General features: G+C 42.6%; 1 protein-coding gene across 1 annotated transcript; it reads left to right on the top strand.

Moving 5' to 3' along the window:
• Positions 1-14,890: 14,890 nt before the first annotated feature.
• LOC110624305 (probable LRR receptor-like serine/threonine-protein kinase At3g47570) lies at positions 14,891-18,122 on the top strand. The gene is made up of 2 exons (XM_021769410.1): positions 14,891-17,588; positions 17,707-18,122. Exons 1-2 carry the CDS (start codon positions 14,891-14,893, stop codon positions 18,120-18,122), a joined length of 3,114 nt encoding a protein of 1,037 aa, XP_021625102.1.
• The last annotated feature ends 965 nt before the right edge of the window (positions 18,123-19,087 follow it).

Here is a 19,087-nt window from a genome sequence, read left to right on the forward strand (position 1 = left end):
TCCCGGAGGAACAGCTGGTTCGGGACCAGTCACCCATCAAAGGGATCGGAGGAGCACCGGTATTTGTAGAAGGGAAGGTGAAGCTGGCCCTTACCTTGGGAGAGGCACCCAGAGCTCGCACCCATCGTGAGGTGTTTTTGGTGGTTAAACTCCCATTGAGTTATAATGCGATTTTAGGGAGGCCGGCGTTGTTTAGCTTTGAAGCTGTCACCAGCATCAGGTATTTGGCACTTAAGTTTCCAACGGAAGAAGGAGTGGGAATGGTTCGGGGCAGCCAGGAAGAAGCAAGAGCGGTATACTTGGCCACAGTAACAGAACCGAGCTCAACTGGAGAAGCACTCGACTCGGAAGTTCTGGAGGTCAGAGATGAAACAAAAGAAGCCCGGACAGAGCCAGTCGGAGAATTGGAGACCTTCCCCTTATTAGGAGCAGATGCAAGCAAGGTTTTCAGTCTTAACGCCAACCTCACCAAAGAACAAAAAGCTGAAGTCATGACTCTGATCCGAGGTCACGTGTAATACCCGGCTAGATTCCGGCATCGGGATTCCTGCCTTCCGGCGGAATCTAGGGTGTTGGATCTCTCTAGAAGGGGTAAAATGTGTTTTCTCAAAAGTCTTTACTGATTTCATGGTTTTAAATGGAAATGAATTTAGTTTTGAAAGGAAAAAGACCAAGGAGGCAAGTGCCAGGTTCGGCCGCCGAAAGTGAAGTTCGGCCGCCGAACATGGAAAGGCTTCGGGAGCGCCTTTGGCCTCCGAAAGTCTTGTTTGAATGAGCCAAGGTTCGGCCGCCGAAAGTCAAGTTCGGCCGCCGAACATGCATGAGTTTAGGGGGCACATTAGGCTGCCGAAGGTCTTTGACCAGGCCACCTATAAAGGGCCCTCAGATCGAAAATGGGAGAGTTTTCTCCCCATTCTCGAGCTCAGGTGAGTTTATGCCTTCCTTTGGTCGTTTTCGTGTTTTCTCTACCCATCTCTCAAGTTTTTCATGATTTCTACCCTTGTGTTTGAAGATTTAAAGCTTAAAAGGAGTTTTGGGAGCTTGGAGCTTTTGGAGCTTGGATTCTCCACACCTCCGAGTTTGGGATCACACCACCCTCGATCTTCAAGAGGTAAGTGTAGATCTTCGCTTCCCTAGTGTTTTCATGAAGTTTTATGAAGTTTTTGATGGTTGAGTATGGGTAGATATGCATGTTTAGGTTTATGTGGGTTTTATACCCAATGTATGTTATGTGATGTTTGTGTTGAGGAGTTTATGTTAGTTTATGCTCCTTTATGCTTGAGGGAGTGAGTATGCATGTTTGGGAGAGAGTATGTAAGGATTTGGGGTGTTTTGAGTTTGGTTTTTGGCTTGGCAGAATCGGACCTGTCGTCCAGAGGGGACCAGGTTCGGCCGCCGAAAGGAGTTTCGGCCGCCGAACCTGCATGGGAGGCAGTCTTTAGGCTGCCGAACGTGCCCCCGAAGGAGGGACTTTCGTTTCTGTCCAGGGGTTTCGGCCGCCGAACCTGCCGCCGAAACTACCCGAGTTTCGTCTCTGGAAGGGACTTTCGGCCGCCGAAGGTGCCGCCGAAAGTGCCCTGTCCAGCCGTTTCTTGGGTGTTTTCCATGCATGTTTAAGTGATGTTTAGAGGGGTTTTTGGGGGTATGTTTATGAGTTGTTAGAGTATGTTTGGCACCTCATTCGAGTCCACCTGTGTAGGATTGGACCCGAGAGACCGAGGAGGCCATTAGTGCTAGCAGGTGCAGAGTCAGTCGGCGTCTGCCAGGAGGTGAGTAGAACTAAACTTAATCTTTTATGCACAAAAACTAATGCCTAAAGCATGTTCATGCATCATGATTATGTATAGTAGGTTGATTGCACTAGTTCACGAATATGTTGCATTGCATTATTTCATGTTGATGCTGAGGAAGGGTGGACCGAGGCGACTTCAATAGCCCATATCTGTCACGAGTCTTGTCTTAGTCCTTTGAGAGCCGGACAAGTACATGTAGGAAAGTCCATGTGAGCTCTCTGTGGACCAGACACCATGTCATGTATGTTACAGGCCTTTGTGAGCTCCTACGGGGGAGCCGGGCACCGACAGAGGGATTTTTGATGTCATGTCCATCCTCTGAGAGGAAAGATGCATGCAAATAGACAGACTCTCAGAAACCAGGGTCCGTGGGGAATAAATCTTGCATAAGCCCCCGAGACGGACAAGATTATGTGATTTCTCTGTGTTATGGCGCATTTCATGAAAGCATGAATAAGAAAAAGAAAGAAGAAGTTAAATGAATAATAAAATACCTAAAAATGGAGGAATTAAAGCAAATGTTCTTAGTTTAAAATGAAATTATAATTAATGAACTGTTTTCTCTGTTTCTACTCACTGGGCTTTTTAGCTCACCCCTTTCCCCTAACCCCAGTGTTGCAGGTTTAAGTCAGAGCTCAGAAGTCAGCAGGGTAAAGATTAAGTGACGTGTGTTTATGTTGCAGTTTAGTAGTTTTAGAAGTGGACATGTAATATAAGTTGATGTAATGTAAATTGAGATAAGGTATGTAACTGATAGTAGAGTTTATGTTTATGGATTAGAGTGTGCTTGGCCCTATAGATTGGTTAATCCCTGTTGATGCATGGTTATGTAATGTTTTTATGTTGAGTTGAGAACCAGGCTTGTTGTATGTAATGTTGACCCAGCTAGAGCATTTGATGAGGGCTCTAGCATGGGAAAGTTTATGTTCACAGTTATGTTGTAGCATACGGATCAAGCTTGGTGTATGTTCAGTTTTACAGGTTTTATGTTAAAGTTTTAATCATGTATGGGATTTGACCAGGTAATAGTAGGTATGTTTGGCTTGCTACGGGTCCCGGCGGCCTTAAGCCGATCTGGATCCTAGCGCCGAACAGTTTGGAGCCGTTACGGCAGGGTATCGGTTTCCGGGCTGTTACATCACGCGTCGACCTTCGCATGGAAGCCCTCAGACATGCCAGGAATTGACCCCAAAGTGATGACACACCGATTGAATGTCCTCCCCGAGGCCAGACCAGTGAAGCAAAAGAAGAGAGTAGTAGGAAGAGAAAAACAGCAAGCCACCCGGGAGGAAGTGCAGAAGTTAGAAGAGGCAGGCTTTATTAGGGAAGTAATGTACCCACAATGGTTGGCAAATCCTGTGTTAGTCAAAAAAGCCAATGGCAAATACAGGATGTGCATAGATTTTACCGACCTAAATAAAGCCTGCCCCAAAGATTGTTACCCCCTCCCCGATATTAATAAAATGGTCGATTCAACGGCCGGCTTTGATTATATGTCTTCTTTGGATGCTATGTCTGGTTATCACCAAATCCCAATGGAGAAGTCGGATGAGGAGAAAACCTCATTTATAACTGAAGATGGGACTTACTGCTACAAAGCTATGCCCTTCGGATTAAGAAACGCCGGGGCAACTTACCAACGATTAATGAATAAAATCTTTAAGAACCAGATCGGCAGAAATGTAGAAGTGTATGTGGATGATATGGTGGTTAAAAGTTCAACTTTTCAACAGCATGTAGCAGATCTAAAGGAGATATTTGGGGTGTTAGATCAATACAGAATGAAGTTAAATCCAGCAAAGTGTGCTTTCTTCATCAGAGGGGGAAAGTTCTTGGGATACATGGTGAGTGGAAAAGGCATTGAGCCCAATCCGGAGAAAGTAGAAGCCATATTGAATATGCCAGAGCCGACCTGCGTAAGGGACGTCCAGAGATTAACCGGGAGAGTAGTGGCGCTCAACCGATTTATGTCGAGGTCGGCAGAAAAGTGTTTGCCATTCTTCAAAAAATTGAGGAAGGTTCCGAATTTTGAATGGACAAAGGATTGCCAAGAAGCTTTCGCGGAACTTAAAAAGTATCTTAGCTCGCCTCATGTGCTCAGCAGTCCCATAAAAGGGGAAGAGCTTCTGATATACTTGGCAGCCTCAGAACAGGCAGTCAGCGCGGTACTAGTAAGGGTGGAAGAAGGAGAGCAGAAACCTGTTTTCTACATCAGCAAGGTACTCAGAGACACTGAGGTCAGGTACTCGAGCATTGAAAAACTGGCTTATGCCTTGCTGTTGGCAGTTCGGAAATTCAAAGTTTATCTGGAAGGCCACCAAGGAGTTGTGATGACGGACCAACCCTTAAAGAAGATCTTACGCAGGCCGGAAACTTCAGGACGGATGTTAGCATGGTCCGTGGAAATCAGCCCTTACTGTCTGGAGTACCGACCTCGGACAGCTATAAAATCTCAAGCGCTGGCTGACTTCATAGCAGAATGCTCATTCAATGAGGAGAAGGAAGGATCATCCTCGGAGATACCTAGAAAGGAAGGAGAGGGAGAGCTTTCCCAAGAATTCAGCTGGAAGCTATATGTAGACGGAGCATCAGGCTCTGAGGGCAGCGGTGCGGGGATAATGCTTAAGGGGCCGGAGGGCTTCAGAGTATGTTATGCTTTGCGATTAGAATTCAAGGCTTCTAACAATATGGCCGAGTACGAGGCCTTGGTGAATGGGATGTTGGTAGCCTCGGAAATAGGGGTAACCGACCTCGAGGTGAATAGTGACTCTCAGCTGGTGATCAACCAGGTAATGGGGGTATATCAGGCCAGAGATCCAGTCATGCAGAACTATCTTGATAAAGTAAAAACCATAGAAGCCGAGCTCACAGAACGGGGAGTTATCGTCAGATTTCAACGAATACCTCGGGACGAAAATGAGGAGGCAGACTTGCTTAGTCGATTGACCAAAGAAGAGTTAGAGCAGCTCCCTGACGAAGTATACATACAGCATGTCCTCACACCTGCTTACAAGAAAACAAACACTGTATTGCAGGTGGAACAGAGCTTAACTTGGATGAGCCCCTATCTGAGATATTTAGAGAAGGGCGAACTTCCTGAAGATAAAGACGAAGCCAAAAAGATAGCAGCTCGAGCTGCCAACTACCAAGTAATAAGGGGAACATTGTACAGAAAGGGGAAGTCCAGCCCATGGCTCCGATGTGTGAGTCCAGAAGAAGCCGTAAAGGTAATGGAGGAAATACATAGAGGCCTATGTGGGGCTCACGAGGGAGCAGGGACATTAGCTAACAAAATATTCAGACAAGGATACTACTGGCCCACTGTGAAAAAAGAAGCAGAAGAGTTCGTCCGAAGATGCGACGTATGTCAGAGATTTGCTAATGCCATCAGGACCCCTGCCACTCCTCAAGCAAGCATATCCAGTCCATGGCCTTTCTCACAATGGGGAATTGACATCCTGGGACCTTTCCCCAAGACTACGGGGCAAAGGAAATTTGTAGTAGTGGCTGTGGAATATTTCTCGAAGTGGCCAGAAGCAGAAGCAATAGCCACAATCACAGCTCGCAAGATGATAGATTTCGTATGGGGACATATCATCTGCAGATTTGGCATACCAAGAGTACTTATTTCAGACAATGGTAGACAATTTGATTGCAGCACTTTCAAAGCCTTCACAACAAACATTGGCATATGGCATAAGTTCTCCTCTGTAGCCCATCCTCAGACCAATGGCCAAACGGAAGTCACTAACAGAGCAATCCTCCAAGGATTAAAGAAGCGGCTGGACGGTGCAAAGGAAAATTGGGCAGAAGAACTCAATAGCATCCTATGGGCACTCCGAACTACTCCCAGAACACCCACTAAGGAAACACCGTTTGCACTTGCTTACGGTACAGAGGCCGTAGTTCCAATTGAGTTACAGATCCCCACTCATAGAATTCAATTTGTCAGTGAGGACACCAATGGGGACAAATTAAGAAGTAAACTCGATGCTCTTGAAGAAGTTAGGGAAGAAGCCCAAGTCCGAACTGCTGTTTATCAACAACGAGCGGCAAGGTATTACAATCAAAGGGTCAGAGAAAGAAGCTTAAAGGTGGGAGACCTGACTTTAAGAAACCTGGAAGCCACAGGAAAAAGAGCAGCCGCAGGCAAACTAGCACCGACCTGGGAAGGTCCGTTCAAAGTGACAAAAGTGGTTAGGCCCGGGGTATACCGAATTGAAGACATGCAAGGAAACCCCGAGCCCCACGCTTGGAACATCCAGCACTTAAAAAGGTACTTCCCTTGAAATATGTGTAAAGAAAAATATTGTACCCTGAAAAGCATAAATAAATAAAATAACGCCATGATGTTATCCCCATTATGAATGTTACTTCTCTTTGAAAAAGAAAGAACAAGAATTAGAAAACCTCCTTGAGACATAGAGACCTCCTGGAGGTAGAAGACCGGGATCCCCAAGACCTCCCGGAATTACAAGACCAGGATCCCCAAGATCTCCTGGCAAAAGAAAACCTCCTTGAGACATAGAGACCTCCTGGAGGTAGAAGACCGGGATCCCCAAGATCTCCCGGAATTACAAGACCAGGATCCCCAAGATCTCCTGGCAAAAGAAAACCTCCTTGAGACATAGAGACCTCCTGGAGGTAGAAGACCGGGATCCCCAAGATCTCCCGGAATTACAAGACCAGGATCCCCAAGATCTCCTGGCAAAAGAAAACCTCCTTGAGACATAGAGACCTCCTGGAGGTAGAAGACCGGGATCCCCAAGATCTCCCGGAATTACAAGACCAGGATCCCCAAGATCTCCTGGCAAAAGAAAACCTCCTTGAGACATAGAGACCTCCTGGAGGTAGAAGACCGGGATCCCCAAGATCTCCCGGAATTACAAGACCAGGATCCCCAAGATCTCCTGGCAAAAGAAAACCTCCTTGAGACATAGAGACCTCCTGGAGGTAGAAGACCGGGATCCCCAAGATCTCCCGGAATTACAAGACCAGGATCCCCAAGATCTCCTGGCAAAAGAAAACCTCCTTGAGACATAGAGACCTCCTGGAGGTAGAAGACCAGGATCCAAAAGATCTCCTGGCAAAAGAAAACCTCCTTGAGACATAGAGACCTCCTGAAGGTAGAAGACCGGGATCCCCAAGATCTCCTGGCAAAAGAAGGCCTCACTAAGACATAAAGACCTCAGTAACAAAGAAGACCGGGATCCCTTAGAACTCCCGGGAAAACAAAATAAAGGATAGCCGGCGAGGCCCCAAGGTCACCACGGCACAACCAGGATCTCGTAAGACCCCGGCACAGCCAGGATCTCGTAAGACCTCCGGAAAATAAAAATAGTTGGTGAGAGACTTAAGGGCCTCCCAAAAATGAAAATTTCCCACAACTTTATGCAGGGATAACTTACAAAGCTATATTTCCGACCTCACAAACACAGAGAGGTCCGGAGTTCCCAAGAAAAATTAAGGCTCCGACTTACTAAAGAGACGTAAAAGCTAAAGAAGTGCCAAAGACGAGCCCCAGCTCGGACAAACTTATCTCAAAAACTCAAGGTACAGAAGAAAAGGTCGAGCTCCCAGCTCGGACCAATATCCTTGAAAGCCCAAAACCGAGCTCCCAGCTCAGATACATTCCTATCCTCAAAAGATCAAGATACAAAGGCCAAAGAGAAAGGCCGAGCTCCCTCCATAGAAGAACTAATCTTAGAAGAACTCACAGTCGCGCTCACAGCTCGGACCGATAAGCCCAAGACCGAGCTCCTAGCTCGGATAGATTCATTCCTTCAAAAGATCAAGATACGAAAGCCAAAAACAAAGGCCGAGCTCCCTCCATAGAAAAACTCACAAATCCTTAGGAGGATACTAAGGCTATAATCAAAAGCCTAAATCAGTTTATTTAAAATAAATATACAAAGTCACAACGAAGAAAGAAGGACTAGAAGTCAAAAACTAGCATGACAGTTGCCATCAAATGGGTACGAAATTTGATCTCTCAGACGACAGCTAAGAGCTGAAATCACAACTTAAGATTAATTTAGAGCTTCTGAATAAACATATGAAGCCTACATTACACATACGAAGAGTAAAAATACATGTCAAAGAATATGAAAAACAAAAAGGAAACTAATATTCCATTAATAACTATTACAATTTATTTCTCCGGTGAGGAAGGAGGATGAATAGTCCTTAAAGGACTTACATCAATAAGAACACCCTCACTATTTCTATTTACAGCCACCACTGAAGGAAGCTCGGAATCCTTTGGACCAGAGCTCTCAATAGTAGGGGCAATTTCTGACCTAGGATGAAGGCCTCCTTTCACAGAATCAGGATCGTCCTCCTCCGACCCTAGCTCGGATCCCTCTGAAGAAGACTCAGCTGGCCGATCTCGGTTCCTCCGGCAATCTCCTCGGGGCAAAGGGAAATCATCCTCCCCGTACAGCACTGACTCGCCATCTGAGTCCACTTCGCGCCTACGAAGCTTGGCCAAAGGAATATCAGGAGCCTGTCTAGCTTCTCTTAAACCACGATTGTAGCCAGTTACATACATGCGGTAGGCCTTATCAAAGATAGTCTGTTTCATTTCACTAGAAGCTTTATACTCATCAAGATGTTCTTCACAAGCCTCGGCTACAAATTCCTCAAACTCAGAAGAATCTTTGTAGTCCTGAAGATGAGCTTCACAGGCCTGCTCAATTTTACCCTTTAGCTCATCAGACTCCTGATACTCCGCTATGTACTGATCGCGCTTCAGCTGAGCCTTCCCTTCGGCATACTTTACCACCTCAAGCAGGGCTAAACATTTACGTTCCAAAACTCTGACTTCATTTTTCAGCTGTTGTTGGCGAAGGTCGAACTCTTCAGCCGAGGAAGTCAAGTCTCTGATACGGTCAGAGCTTGTGCTCAACTCCTGCTCAAGGACCTGCACCCGAGCTAAGGCCATCTCTCTTTGAGCCTTTACCTCCTCCAGATGCGTCTGAAGTCCCTCGAGATCAGCCTTTAAGGCATCAAACTGGCGCTGGACTTCAGCTTTCTGGCTAACGGCCTCATCTTTCTCCTTGAGAGCCTCTGTCATAGAGGACAGCTGCTCTAGCACTCCTCTACAGCGAACCTCCAAGGTAGCTGCTCTCTCATCAGCCTCCTGGAGAACATTACGAGTCCGAGACAACTCATCTTCTAAGGACGAGGTATGCTTTGCCGTCTCGGCTGTTTTCTCTTCAGCCTTTTTGAGGGCCTCCAACGCAGAATGCAATTCCACCTGGAGGGACTGGATCTGCTCCCGAGCAGCTACCAAATTGCCCCTCGCATCACTGGTGGCAGATATATTCTCCTCCAGACGTGCCTCTTCAATTCGGCGATCTACGGACTCCCGGAGGGAGCGATCACGGATATCCACCTCCATAAAGAGGCCCGTCACCTAACATGAAAACGCAACCATCAGGAAAAAGAAACAAAGCAAATTGAAAGGAAGGGGGGAAAATGACTTACCATTAGAAGCATCTCCCTAATGGACGATCCGAGCTCCTCACGAGAGCGAGATTGGAAGGATGCTTGCTCCTTGGTAAAGCTGGCTAAAAGGCCGGTCAGAGCAAGAAGGCGTGGATCCGAGGCCTCTGTGGCTCCACCAAACATTTGCTCCCTAAGAAAGTCGGCAACAGCACTGGCCGGAGACTCGGATGTAATACCCGACGTCTTTAGAGAATTGCCAGGAGAAGGCAGTAACGGGTCGGCAACAACACCTTTCCCTTTCCCAATGGGAGGAAGAGCTGGAGAAGATCCTGTTGCAACCCTGGACTTCTTCCGGACAGGAGAAGAGGCAGATTTTCCGGAGGAGGCTGGGCGCTTGCCTCCGATCTTTGCTGAAATGCCCTCAGAACCCTCAGGTTCAGTCCTCACAGGAGCAGGGGCACTTTCACCAGAAACCTCTGGACTTTGACCCCCTAGGAGGATGATCTCCATCCCCGTCCCAGAGGTCTCCTTGTCTTCAGCAGGGGACTTAAATTTTTCCCTTGACACCTCCTCAGTAGAATGGGCAGCACCCTGTCCCACTTGTTCAGTAGACTTTGAGCTCAACCCACCACGGCTAGATGGCTGAGCTGATTTAGTGCTGTGAGAGCTCGGCTTGGAAGCTCGAGAAGAAGCCTTACCAGAAGCTCGGCTGACCTTCTCGGAGGAAGCGACCTGAGCTAGTTCTATAGCAATCTCAGTTACAGAACGCCCATCCCCGAAGGCGTCAAAAATTGCGTGCATGTTCTCCCGAGACAGTTCAAGGTTCTTGGGGAATTTGATGCCGTCCATTTTAACCTCAGAAGCTGCAAAAAATAAGAAGTTATACAGACTCAACATATTATCTGACATTTTTAAACGAAGAAACAGAATAGCCGGACAAAGCACTATACCCGTGTCCTGGATATCCCTAAGGTTGGCCGCAAACATACACTTCTCGACATCATACTTCCTCTCAACGGAAGTCAGTCGAAGCAGCCCAACCTGCTCAATAAGACTCAATTCGGGCAGATCATTACAGCCCGGAAAGATCTCCCCCCAACTTAGGCCCACATCCCACGATCGGCAGGACCCTAGTTTCAGCTCCGCCATAAGGAAATTCTCTATCCACCCCTTTATAGAATCCTTGTAGCCCGTAAGAAGAGATAGCCCATTGCGGGGGGAAAAGTAATAGAAGTTTTGCTTCGCCCTAACCAGGCGGAAAAAAGTAACAAACAGACAGGCCGTAGGTGTGAAACCCCAACACAGACAGATAGACTCGAAACAGGACATGAATAAAATGGAATTTGGGGATAACATTCGAGGAGTTACCCCAAAGTATTCAAAAACCTCAACAAAGAAAGGGGAAAAAGGAAATGGTAGACCAAATTCTCTCTGCTTTAGGAAAAACACTATGCTACGACCCTCTTGGGGATCCACTAAACCAGGAGGGGGAGGGTAGGGAAGAACTATCCTCTCATTTGGACGAGGTGCTCGAATAAAATACAACGGAGTATCTAGAAGCCTCCGGGAGATGTAATCAGTTATATTGGAAGACGTAATACGCGACTCAAGGTTAACAACATCAGGAAGCTTTGAACTTGCCATTGAAGAACAAGGGAGCGTACCTGAGAACACAATAAGGTGAAAAACGCAAAAGGAGTCGCAGGAAGACAGGGAGCAGAAGAGAGCTAATTTCTTCGGAAGACAGAAGGAATTCGAAATGAAAGGCAGTGATGAGACGGAACGTTGATCTGAACAGTTTTGTCTTGGAGCGACGCGATCATTAATTGCTCTCGAAGTTTACCCTCTCAACGGTTAAGTAATAACCGGAGAGAAGGTAAAGGGGCAAAAGGATGATCGATTAGGCTTGTCTACATCTATCAAGGGCTAGGTCCACAATGATAGCCCATCATTTAAAGGCCCAGGCAAGCCCAACTTGTTCGGACCCGATCTTCGGCCAAGACAACTTAACCCACAAGATTCATCACTTCACCACATTCGTGGTAAGTAACAAGGAAATAGAAGGAAAAACTCAAAGAGGCAAGCAGTTGAAAGCGTGATAAAGGTTAGACCTACTCATCACATAGAATTTGACTTATAGTTAAAGCAAGGGTTACGCAATCGGAAAGAGACGACAAGGGTACCTCGGATCTATACTGAGCTGAGAGCTTAGAGTCCAACTCATCAGAAGCCGAGCTCATAGGTCGGATTAGTCCAGCTTGGCCAACGTGACTTGAGAGCTCGGCCAGATAAAGGAGACTCATAGCTCATTTCACTAAGTAAAGACAGAACTCTCAGGTCGGTTAGTCCAGCTTGGACAACATGGCCTAAGAGCCCGGTCAATTAAAGAAGACCCAGAGCTCATTTCACTAAGCAAAAGACGGAGCCCTCAGGTCGGATGGTCCAGCTCGGACAACACGACACGAGAGCCCAGAGACTCAAAGCTTAATTCATCGAAGTAAAGACCAAGCTCACAGGTCGGTCAGACAGTCCAGTTCGGAAACTTGAAAGCCCAGTTGACTAAGTGGATCCGGAGTGTAACTCATCAGAGCTCGCAGATATGGTTAGCTCGGCAAAAAGAAGGACAGAGCTCAGTTGGTTAAAATTATAAGGCGAGCAATCTAAAGTATTTCACACATGATAAAGGAAGAACAGCTTGAGTATGAGAGCAGAACAAAAACTTCATTAAAAGAAAAGCACATTACAGCACGTTACAAAGGCCTACACTACGGGACGAAAGACTATTCTTAAAGGATTTACATAGCCACATACGTCATCATCTACGATTACATCGTTATCGCCTATCCTATTACTTCGGTCTTCAGTTCGGAGAAATTCTCGCAGCTTGATATGTGAGTTTGGCAGAAAGAGCTGCAGAAAGCCAAGAAGTTAATCCTCATAAGCGTTTCCCATGGATCCTCTGTAGGTCGGCATTCGGTTGCCCAAGTGTGATACGCGTGACAAACTCACATGTCATATGCTGTGTGTATATCACGCATAAACAAACAGGCTTCAGATTACGACCTCAGGAGGATCGCCGGGCTAACGTGTGAAGGTACCAGCAGAAGCTTGACTGAGTGTAGCAAATCTCAGTCTCGCGTAATACTGGTACTTCACATCAACGAAACTAATAATACTGGTGCTTCACATCAAAGAAAACAACAAACCGAGCACTTGAGCCCCTTCCATCCATATCCAAAGAAGGCAGCAACGGGGGAGGTCGGCCAGAAGATCTGGGCAAAACAATTTCAGCAATTGGCCGAATGGTCCCACCCATCGACCGCCCTACCAGACGGATCCCCAAAGCAACATTCAAACTCCTTAGAGGTAACATCCACTCCTCTGAAACTTTGAATTGACTCATCTTCGTCTCAGGTACTACGAAAGAGTCCCAAAACAGAGATAAGTTAGCACAATTTTCCGTCGAGATAATAAAAGTAAAATTAAAACAAATTCCTGGGGCAACACAGCAATATAATATCAAGCTCGCCTTCGCCCGCTTGAAGAAGGCACCAAATGGATCCTTCACAGATAAAACAAGAAAATCCCTCTGTTCCAACAAAGTGCCTGGGAATGGTAAAGAGGTGAGGTTAATATATATATCCAAAAGTTTATGTTTTGCAGGACAAGGCAGAGCCGAATTCTCAATTAATGCTGTCAGAATCCTTAGAAGATGTTCATGAGAAGAGACATGTCCAGATAACAATGACAGGAAAGTAAAAATAATCGAGAACGCGGAGAATAAAGAAAAGTCCGAAAGAGGAAAGAGCAGATAAGATTCAGAAACTGCGCAAAGACAAAAAAATGAAAGAGTATTATAAAGACACCTGGACACGAACAGGCGCGGCCATGATGGTTCTTGATATTCACCCCCTCGGCAGTTGGAGCAATAACTCCCGAGAAGGTGAAGGGGCAATTGATGACCGCTGGATTTCTTCACCCCAGAACAGGGGCGTGACCGTAGCCAAAGGCCCATGATACAGAGGCCCACGCACTTGATACCCCCCAACAAGCCTGGCTCATTCCAGCTTCCAGGCCGGGCTCGACCAAGCTTCCTCACTCAGTCCAGTCTGATCCCTGACCAGCAGACCCCTCTCAGGCCCAGCGTCCAGCCCAACTCTCGGCCCAGCCCGGGGTCCAGAACAGTACTCACCAGACAGCCTGGCAGATCCGCTCGAACGTACGCGTGAGGAGAATCAGAGGCCGTTACGCATGTAATAGGCAGCTGATACCCTAGTACACCCGAATCTGTATGGCAGAGACGCGTGGCCCAATCCTGGAGAGACCTTTACACGTCACCAGCAAGCAAGACAATGTATAAAAGAGGAGTCCCCTCCTCAGAATGTTTTAAGCTTTATTATTCAAGACAAAAACCCTATTCTATTGGATCTCAGATCATCATATTTTATTTTTTAAATTAAAATTAAATAATAAAAAATATGTTATTTTATTAAAAAATATTTTGTAGGGAAAAAATATATATATAAAAAATATTTTTCAAATAAATAAATATATATATATATATATATTCTACAGCAAGAAGAAAGGGACGTCTACATAACCCGTTCAAGACGTTGAGGGGCAAGTTGAAGTCTGCAAAATGGGCCAAAAGCTAAGAAGCAAAATGTTTAGGCCTATTAAATAGAAAAAAATAAAATGTTTTTCAAACTCCCATTTATATAATAATTTTTTTCTTAGATATTAAGTAAAAATTTAAAATTAATCACGATTTAAGCCAAAGAATTAAAATTGAATTTTAAAAAAATTAATAGTGAATTACAATATGTGGCTCTTAAAGTCTTATTTGATTATAATATAATCATTTTATTTTAATCATATCCTTATTTATCATTATTAAATTTAATCATGTCCTCTTTTATAATTATATTATTTTTTCCTTCAAGCATTGTAGAAATTTATTTTTAAATCAAATTTCATATTTAATTTTTTATTAAACAGCACTAAAATAATAAAATAATTTATTTAATTTATTTTTAACAGTATTTTTTTTAAATAGGGATTGAAAAGGTAAAACATAAGAGTTTTTAAATTTATTCATATATAATTATCATCAAACTAAACTTGTACGTACAATACATAAATTAAAAGTTGTTTAGTTATTCAAACTTTTATACAGAAATTTTAATATTATTGAACATAAAATAATAATTATATTAAATTTTTATCATTTCATTGATTATCATTTTTTATTTATTTTGAAATTGAGAATTAGAATGTGAAATCTCTAAGATTTAATTAGATACACATTAAATTTGTTAATACGACCATCATTGTCTTTAAACGTAGAAAAACTGCTAAGTTGAATGAGAAATTATGGAAAGTTAATGAAATTGCATGAGACTATGGATTGCTGTCAAACGTAAATAGAGAAAAAAAAATTGTTGTACTTATTCAAAAAAAATAAATCAATAAGACAATCACTAGTAATCAGCAATAAAATATTATATGAGATTCTTTTAATCTCTTTTGTTTTTTCATATTTATAGTTTTATTGGCATCCGTCTCTATAAATACCCTTTCTACTTTTTTTTCAACTGAACCAATTAATCCCTAATCTACAATCTCAATAAATTCTAAAAACTTCATATATGGCCCTTTATTGCTGGATTTGGTCAGCATGTTTCTCATCATTGTGCCTCTTCTCTATTCTTCATCTCTTGTTCTTCAACTTGGCAGCAGCAGCCACTGCCATCCATGGGAACAACGAAACAGATCGAGTTGCACTGCTGGAACTCAAGGGCAAAATAATTGATGGCCCATCTGGGGTGATGAGTTCATGGAATCGCAGTCTTCACTTCTGCAGATGGTATGGCGTTACCTGTGGGCGTAGACACCAAAGAGTCACAATATTAGACCTAAACTCTTTTCAACTTTCAGGTTCCATCTCATCCCATGTTGGCAATTTGAGCTTCTTAAGAGAGTTGGACCTTTCAAACAATAGCTTCACCCATGAGATCCCTCCCCAGATTGGCCACTTACGTAGACTGCAAGTTTTGTCTCTTTATAACAATTCATTTGATGGTCAGATTCCTCCCACCATATCTAACTGTTCAAACCTTGCTTTCTTTTATTTGGATAACAACAATCTTGCAGGGGAAATTCCTGTGGAGCTTGGTTCCTTAGTGAAGCTGAAATCCATCTATTTACAGCGTAATAATTTCATAGGGACTCTCCCACCATCTTTCGGGAATCTATCATCCCTTGACATCCTCGGTGCATATCAAAATCAATTGAATGGAAATCTCCCAGAATCTTTAGGCCAATTGAAGAGTCTAAGGATTTTATCAATCTTTGAAAATGAATTTTCGGGTACTATTGCTCCTTCCATCTTCAATCTTTCATCAATTGAGGGTTTAGACCTGTCATCTAACCACTTCCAAGGGAATCTTCCTATGGACATTGGAAACTCTCTTCCGAAACTCCAACATTTTTCTGTTGCTGTTAACCAATTCACTGGCATCATTCCAACTTCAATTTCTAATGCGTCAAATCTAGAATTGCTTGATCTACTCGTAAATAATCTCACCGGAAGAGTGCCTTCTCTTGACAAGTTACATAGGCTTTCAGAATTTATGATTTCTGTCAACAATTTAGGAAGTGGGAAAGCTGATGACTTGACATTTCTTTCCACCTTAATGAACGCCACAGCTTTACAATTGCTAGGGATAGGCAACAACAACTTTGGTGGGGAACTTCCTGAACAAATCGCCAACTTTTCAAAAGAGCTCAACATATTTGTCATACAAAATAATCAAATATCTGGAAACATCCCAGTTGGAATAGAGGTTTTGGTTAACTTGGAAGTTCTCTATGCAGATGGTAACAAACTTTCAGGTAATATTCCATCAGGCATTGGACAGCTTCAAAATCTAAAATTACTTTCTCTTGGAAATAATAATTTATCAGGATATATTCCATCATCTCTGGGAAACCTGACAAATTTACTTGAAATTTTTTTGTATAACAATAGTCTTCAAGGTACCATCCCTTCCAGTCTAGGCAAGTGGAAAAAATTGCTCAAACTAGATTTTTCTACAAACAATCTTAGTGGTCCCATACCCCCAGAACTTTTTGGACTTTCCTCCTTGTCAAAACTTCTTTCTCTGTCTGTGAATCATTTGTCTGGCTCCATTCCAGAAGAAGTACAAAATTTGAAAAATCTAGGAATCCTTGACCTTCAAGACAACAAGTTGTCAGGAGAGATTCCTAGTGGTCTTGGCAGTTGTACAGATCTAGAATTGTTATTCATGGGTTCCAACTTGTTCCAGGGGTCCATTCCTTCCTCTTTTGCTTCGTTAAGAGGCATTAGGGAGTTAAATATTTCTCATAATAATTTGTCAGGCAAGATTCCAGAGTTTCTGAAGGGCTTCAACTCATTACAGCTTTTGGATTTATCTTATAATGATTTTGACGGCATGGTACCAGTGGAAGGAGTTTTCAAGAATTTTAGTGCTACCTTTGTGGGGGGAAACAAAAATCTATGTGGTGGCATACCTAATTTTGGGCTACCTGAATGCAAATTTGAACAATCAAAGAGGAGACCAACTACAAAACTAAAGATCATAATCTCTGCTATTTGTGTGGTTACAAGTATTACATTTTTTCTAATTGCTTTGCTTCTTTGGCATCTTTCAAAAAGGAGGAAAGGAGAAGCTACGTCACTATTTGATGGGAATTCACTATTGAAGTTGTCTTATCAAAGTTTGCTAAAATCCACTAATGGATTCTCTTCAGATAATTTGATTGGTGTTGGTAGCTTTGGATCTGTATATAAAGGGATTCTTGATCAAGAAGGGATGATAATTGCAGTTAAGGTGCTTAACCTGATGCGTCGAGGAGCTTCAAAGACTTTTATTGCCGAATGTGAAGCCTTACGAAATATCAGGCATCGAAATCTTGTCAAAGTTATCACAGCTTGTTCAGGAGTTGATTATCAAGGCAATGATTTCAAAGCATTGGTTTACAATTTCATGGTCAATGGAAGCTTAGAAGACTGGTTGCATCCAATTCTTGGATTAGAAGAGGTGCCAAGATCTTTAAATATTGTCCAAAGATTGAGTATTGCTATTGATATTGCTTGTGCACTTGAGTATCTACACAACCAATGCGGAACACCAATTGTTCATTGTGATCTAAAGCCAAGTAATATCCTTCTTGATGAAGAAATGGTCGGACATGTAAGTGATTTTGGGTTAGTGAAGTTCCTTTCAAGTGGGATGCTTGACAACTCAACAAATCATTCTAGTTCACTTGGAATCAGAGGAACTGTTGGTTATTGTCCTCCAGGTAATATTGTTCATGCTTTTCACAATTTCTTTCTTGTGCTAGTTTGCTAGAAGAATTCACTATTTTTTATATGTTTCAAAGCAAATAAATTAACTAAATTTTTATGTCTATATTCTAGAGTATGGTGTGGGAAGTGAAGTATCAACGCATGGTGACGTGTTTAGTTTTGGTACACTCTTATTGGAGATGTTCACAGGAAAAAAGCCGATTGATGACATATTTCAAAATAATTTGAGTCTTCATAGTTTTGTCAAAAGAGGTTTGTCCGAACAAGTGAAAGAAATAGTAGATTCCAAACTTTTTCATATGCAACTCAATGGTGACGCAACATCAAATCATAATCACAATTTCAGAAATGGGAGAAATAACATATTGATTGAATGCTTGACTTCAACATTAGAAATTGGAATGTGTTGTTCTATAGAATCACCACAAGAGCGCATGAATATCAGTGATGTCGTTGCTCAGCTCACTTCCATTAGAAACAAACTTGTTGGAACTCGATTACCAAGGGGTAGAGAAACCTCAGTTTAGTTAGTTTTATTCTTTTAGTCGGATCTCATTGTTTATATCTCTTTACATATATTCCTTGTTTGGTCTAAGAAAATAATTGAATTCTATTAATAGAATTCAATTGAAAAAATTCATTTATTTGAAATCAATTTAATTATTAATAGAATTCATTTAACTATTTTATATTAGACAAATTAGTAATAAATTTAAATTAATTTAATTTATTCATCATTCTTCTTATTATTAAACTAAATATAAATATTTATTCTTATAAATAATAATTATTTTTATCACTTATTTTCAAATCATAATCATAATTTTCAAAATAAGGGAAACAACAAATTGATTGGATGCTTGATTTCAATATTAGAAATTGGAATTTTATTGTTCTGTGGAATCACCACAGGAACGCATGAATATTAGCAATGTCATTGCCCATCTCTCTTCCATTAGAAACAAACTTGTTGGAACTTGATTACCAACGATAGAGAAACTATAAGTGAACTTCAAGTGGAAGGTAAGTAAAACTACTCTTGAAAATTTTTTACATGCATTCTTTTTATAACGTGATTTGATGGAAAACACCAATTAACTTGTAACATGTAATAATATTTTTTCCACTACTTTTGAGAAAACAAGACTAAAACAGACTCACAATTTGAACGAAAATTAATCAAATCTACAACAATGTAATAGTCCGGTTAAAATTTATATTCAATGGTCAAAGCGAGCCTGCCCCTTCCGACTATGGTCAAAGTAGCAGCCGACCAAAGTTTTTCTTGCGTCCGGCGAGCAAGGGTTTGGTTGGTTTGGGCTGGACTCCAATTCTGTGGACTTGAGCTTAGTTTTACCTTGATCCATCAAGTTAGTCTCCCAAACATGGATTCAAGGGTTTTTATCTTAAAAAAACGTCTCATTACCTAAAAGAACTCCTTCCAGAAAAAGGCTAACTGTGTATATTTTTCATGCATTTATAAAGTCCAATA

Source organism: Manihot esculenta, chromosome 10 (genome assembly GCF_001659605.2).
Source record: "Manihot esculenta cultivar AM560-2 chromosome 10, M.esculenta_v8, whole genome shotgun sequence".
NCBI classification, from domain to species: domain Eukaryota; kingdom Viridiplantae; phylum Streptophyta; class Magnoliopsida; order Malpighiales; family Euphorbiaceae; genus Manihot; species Manihot esculenta.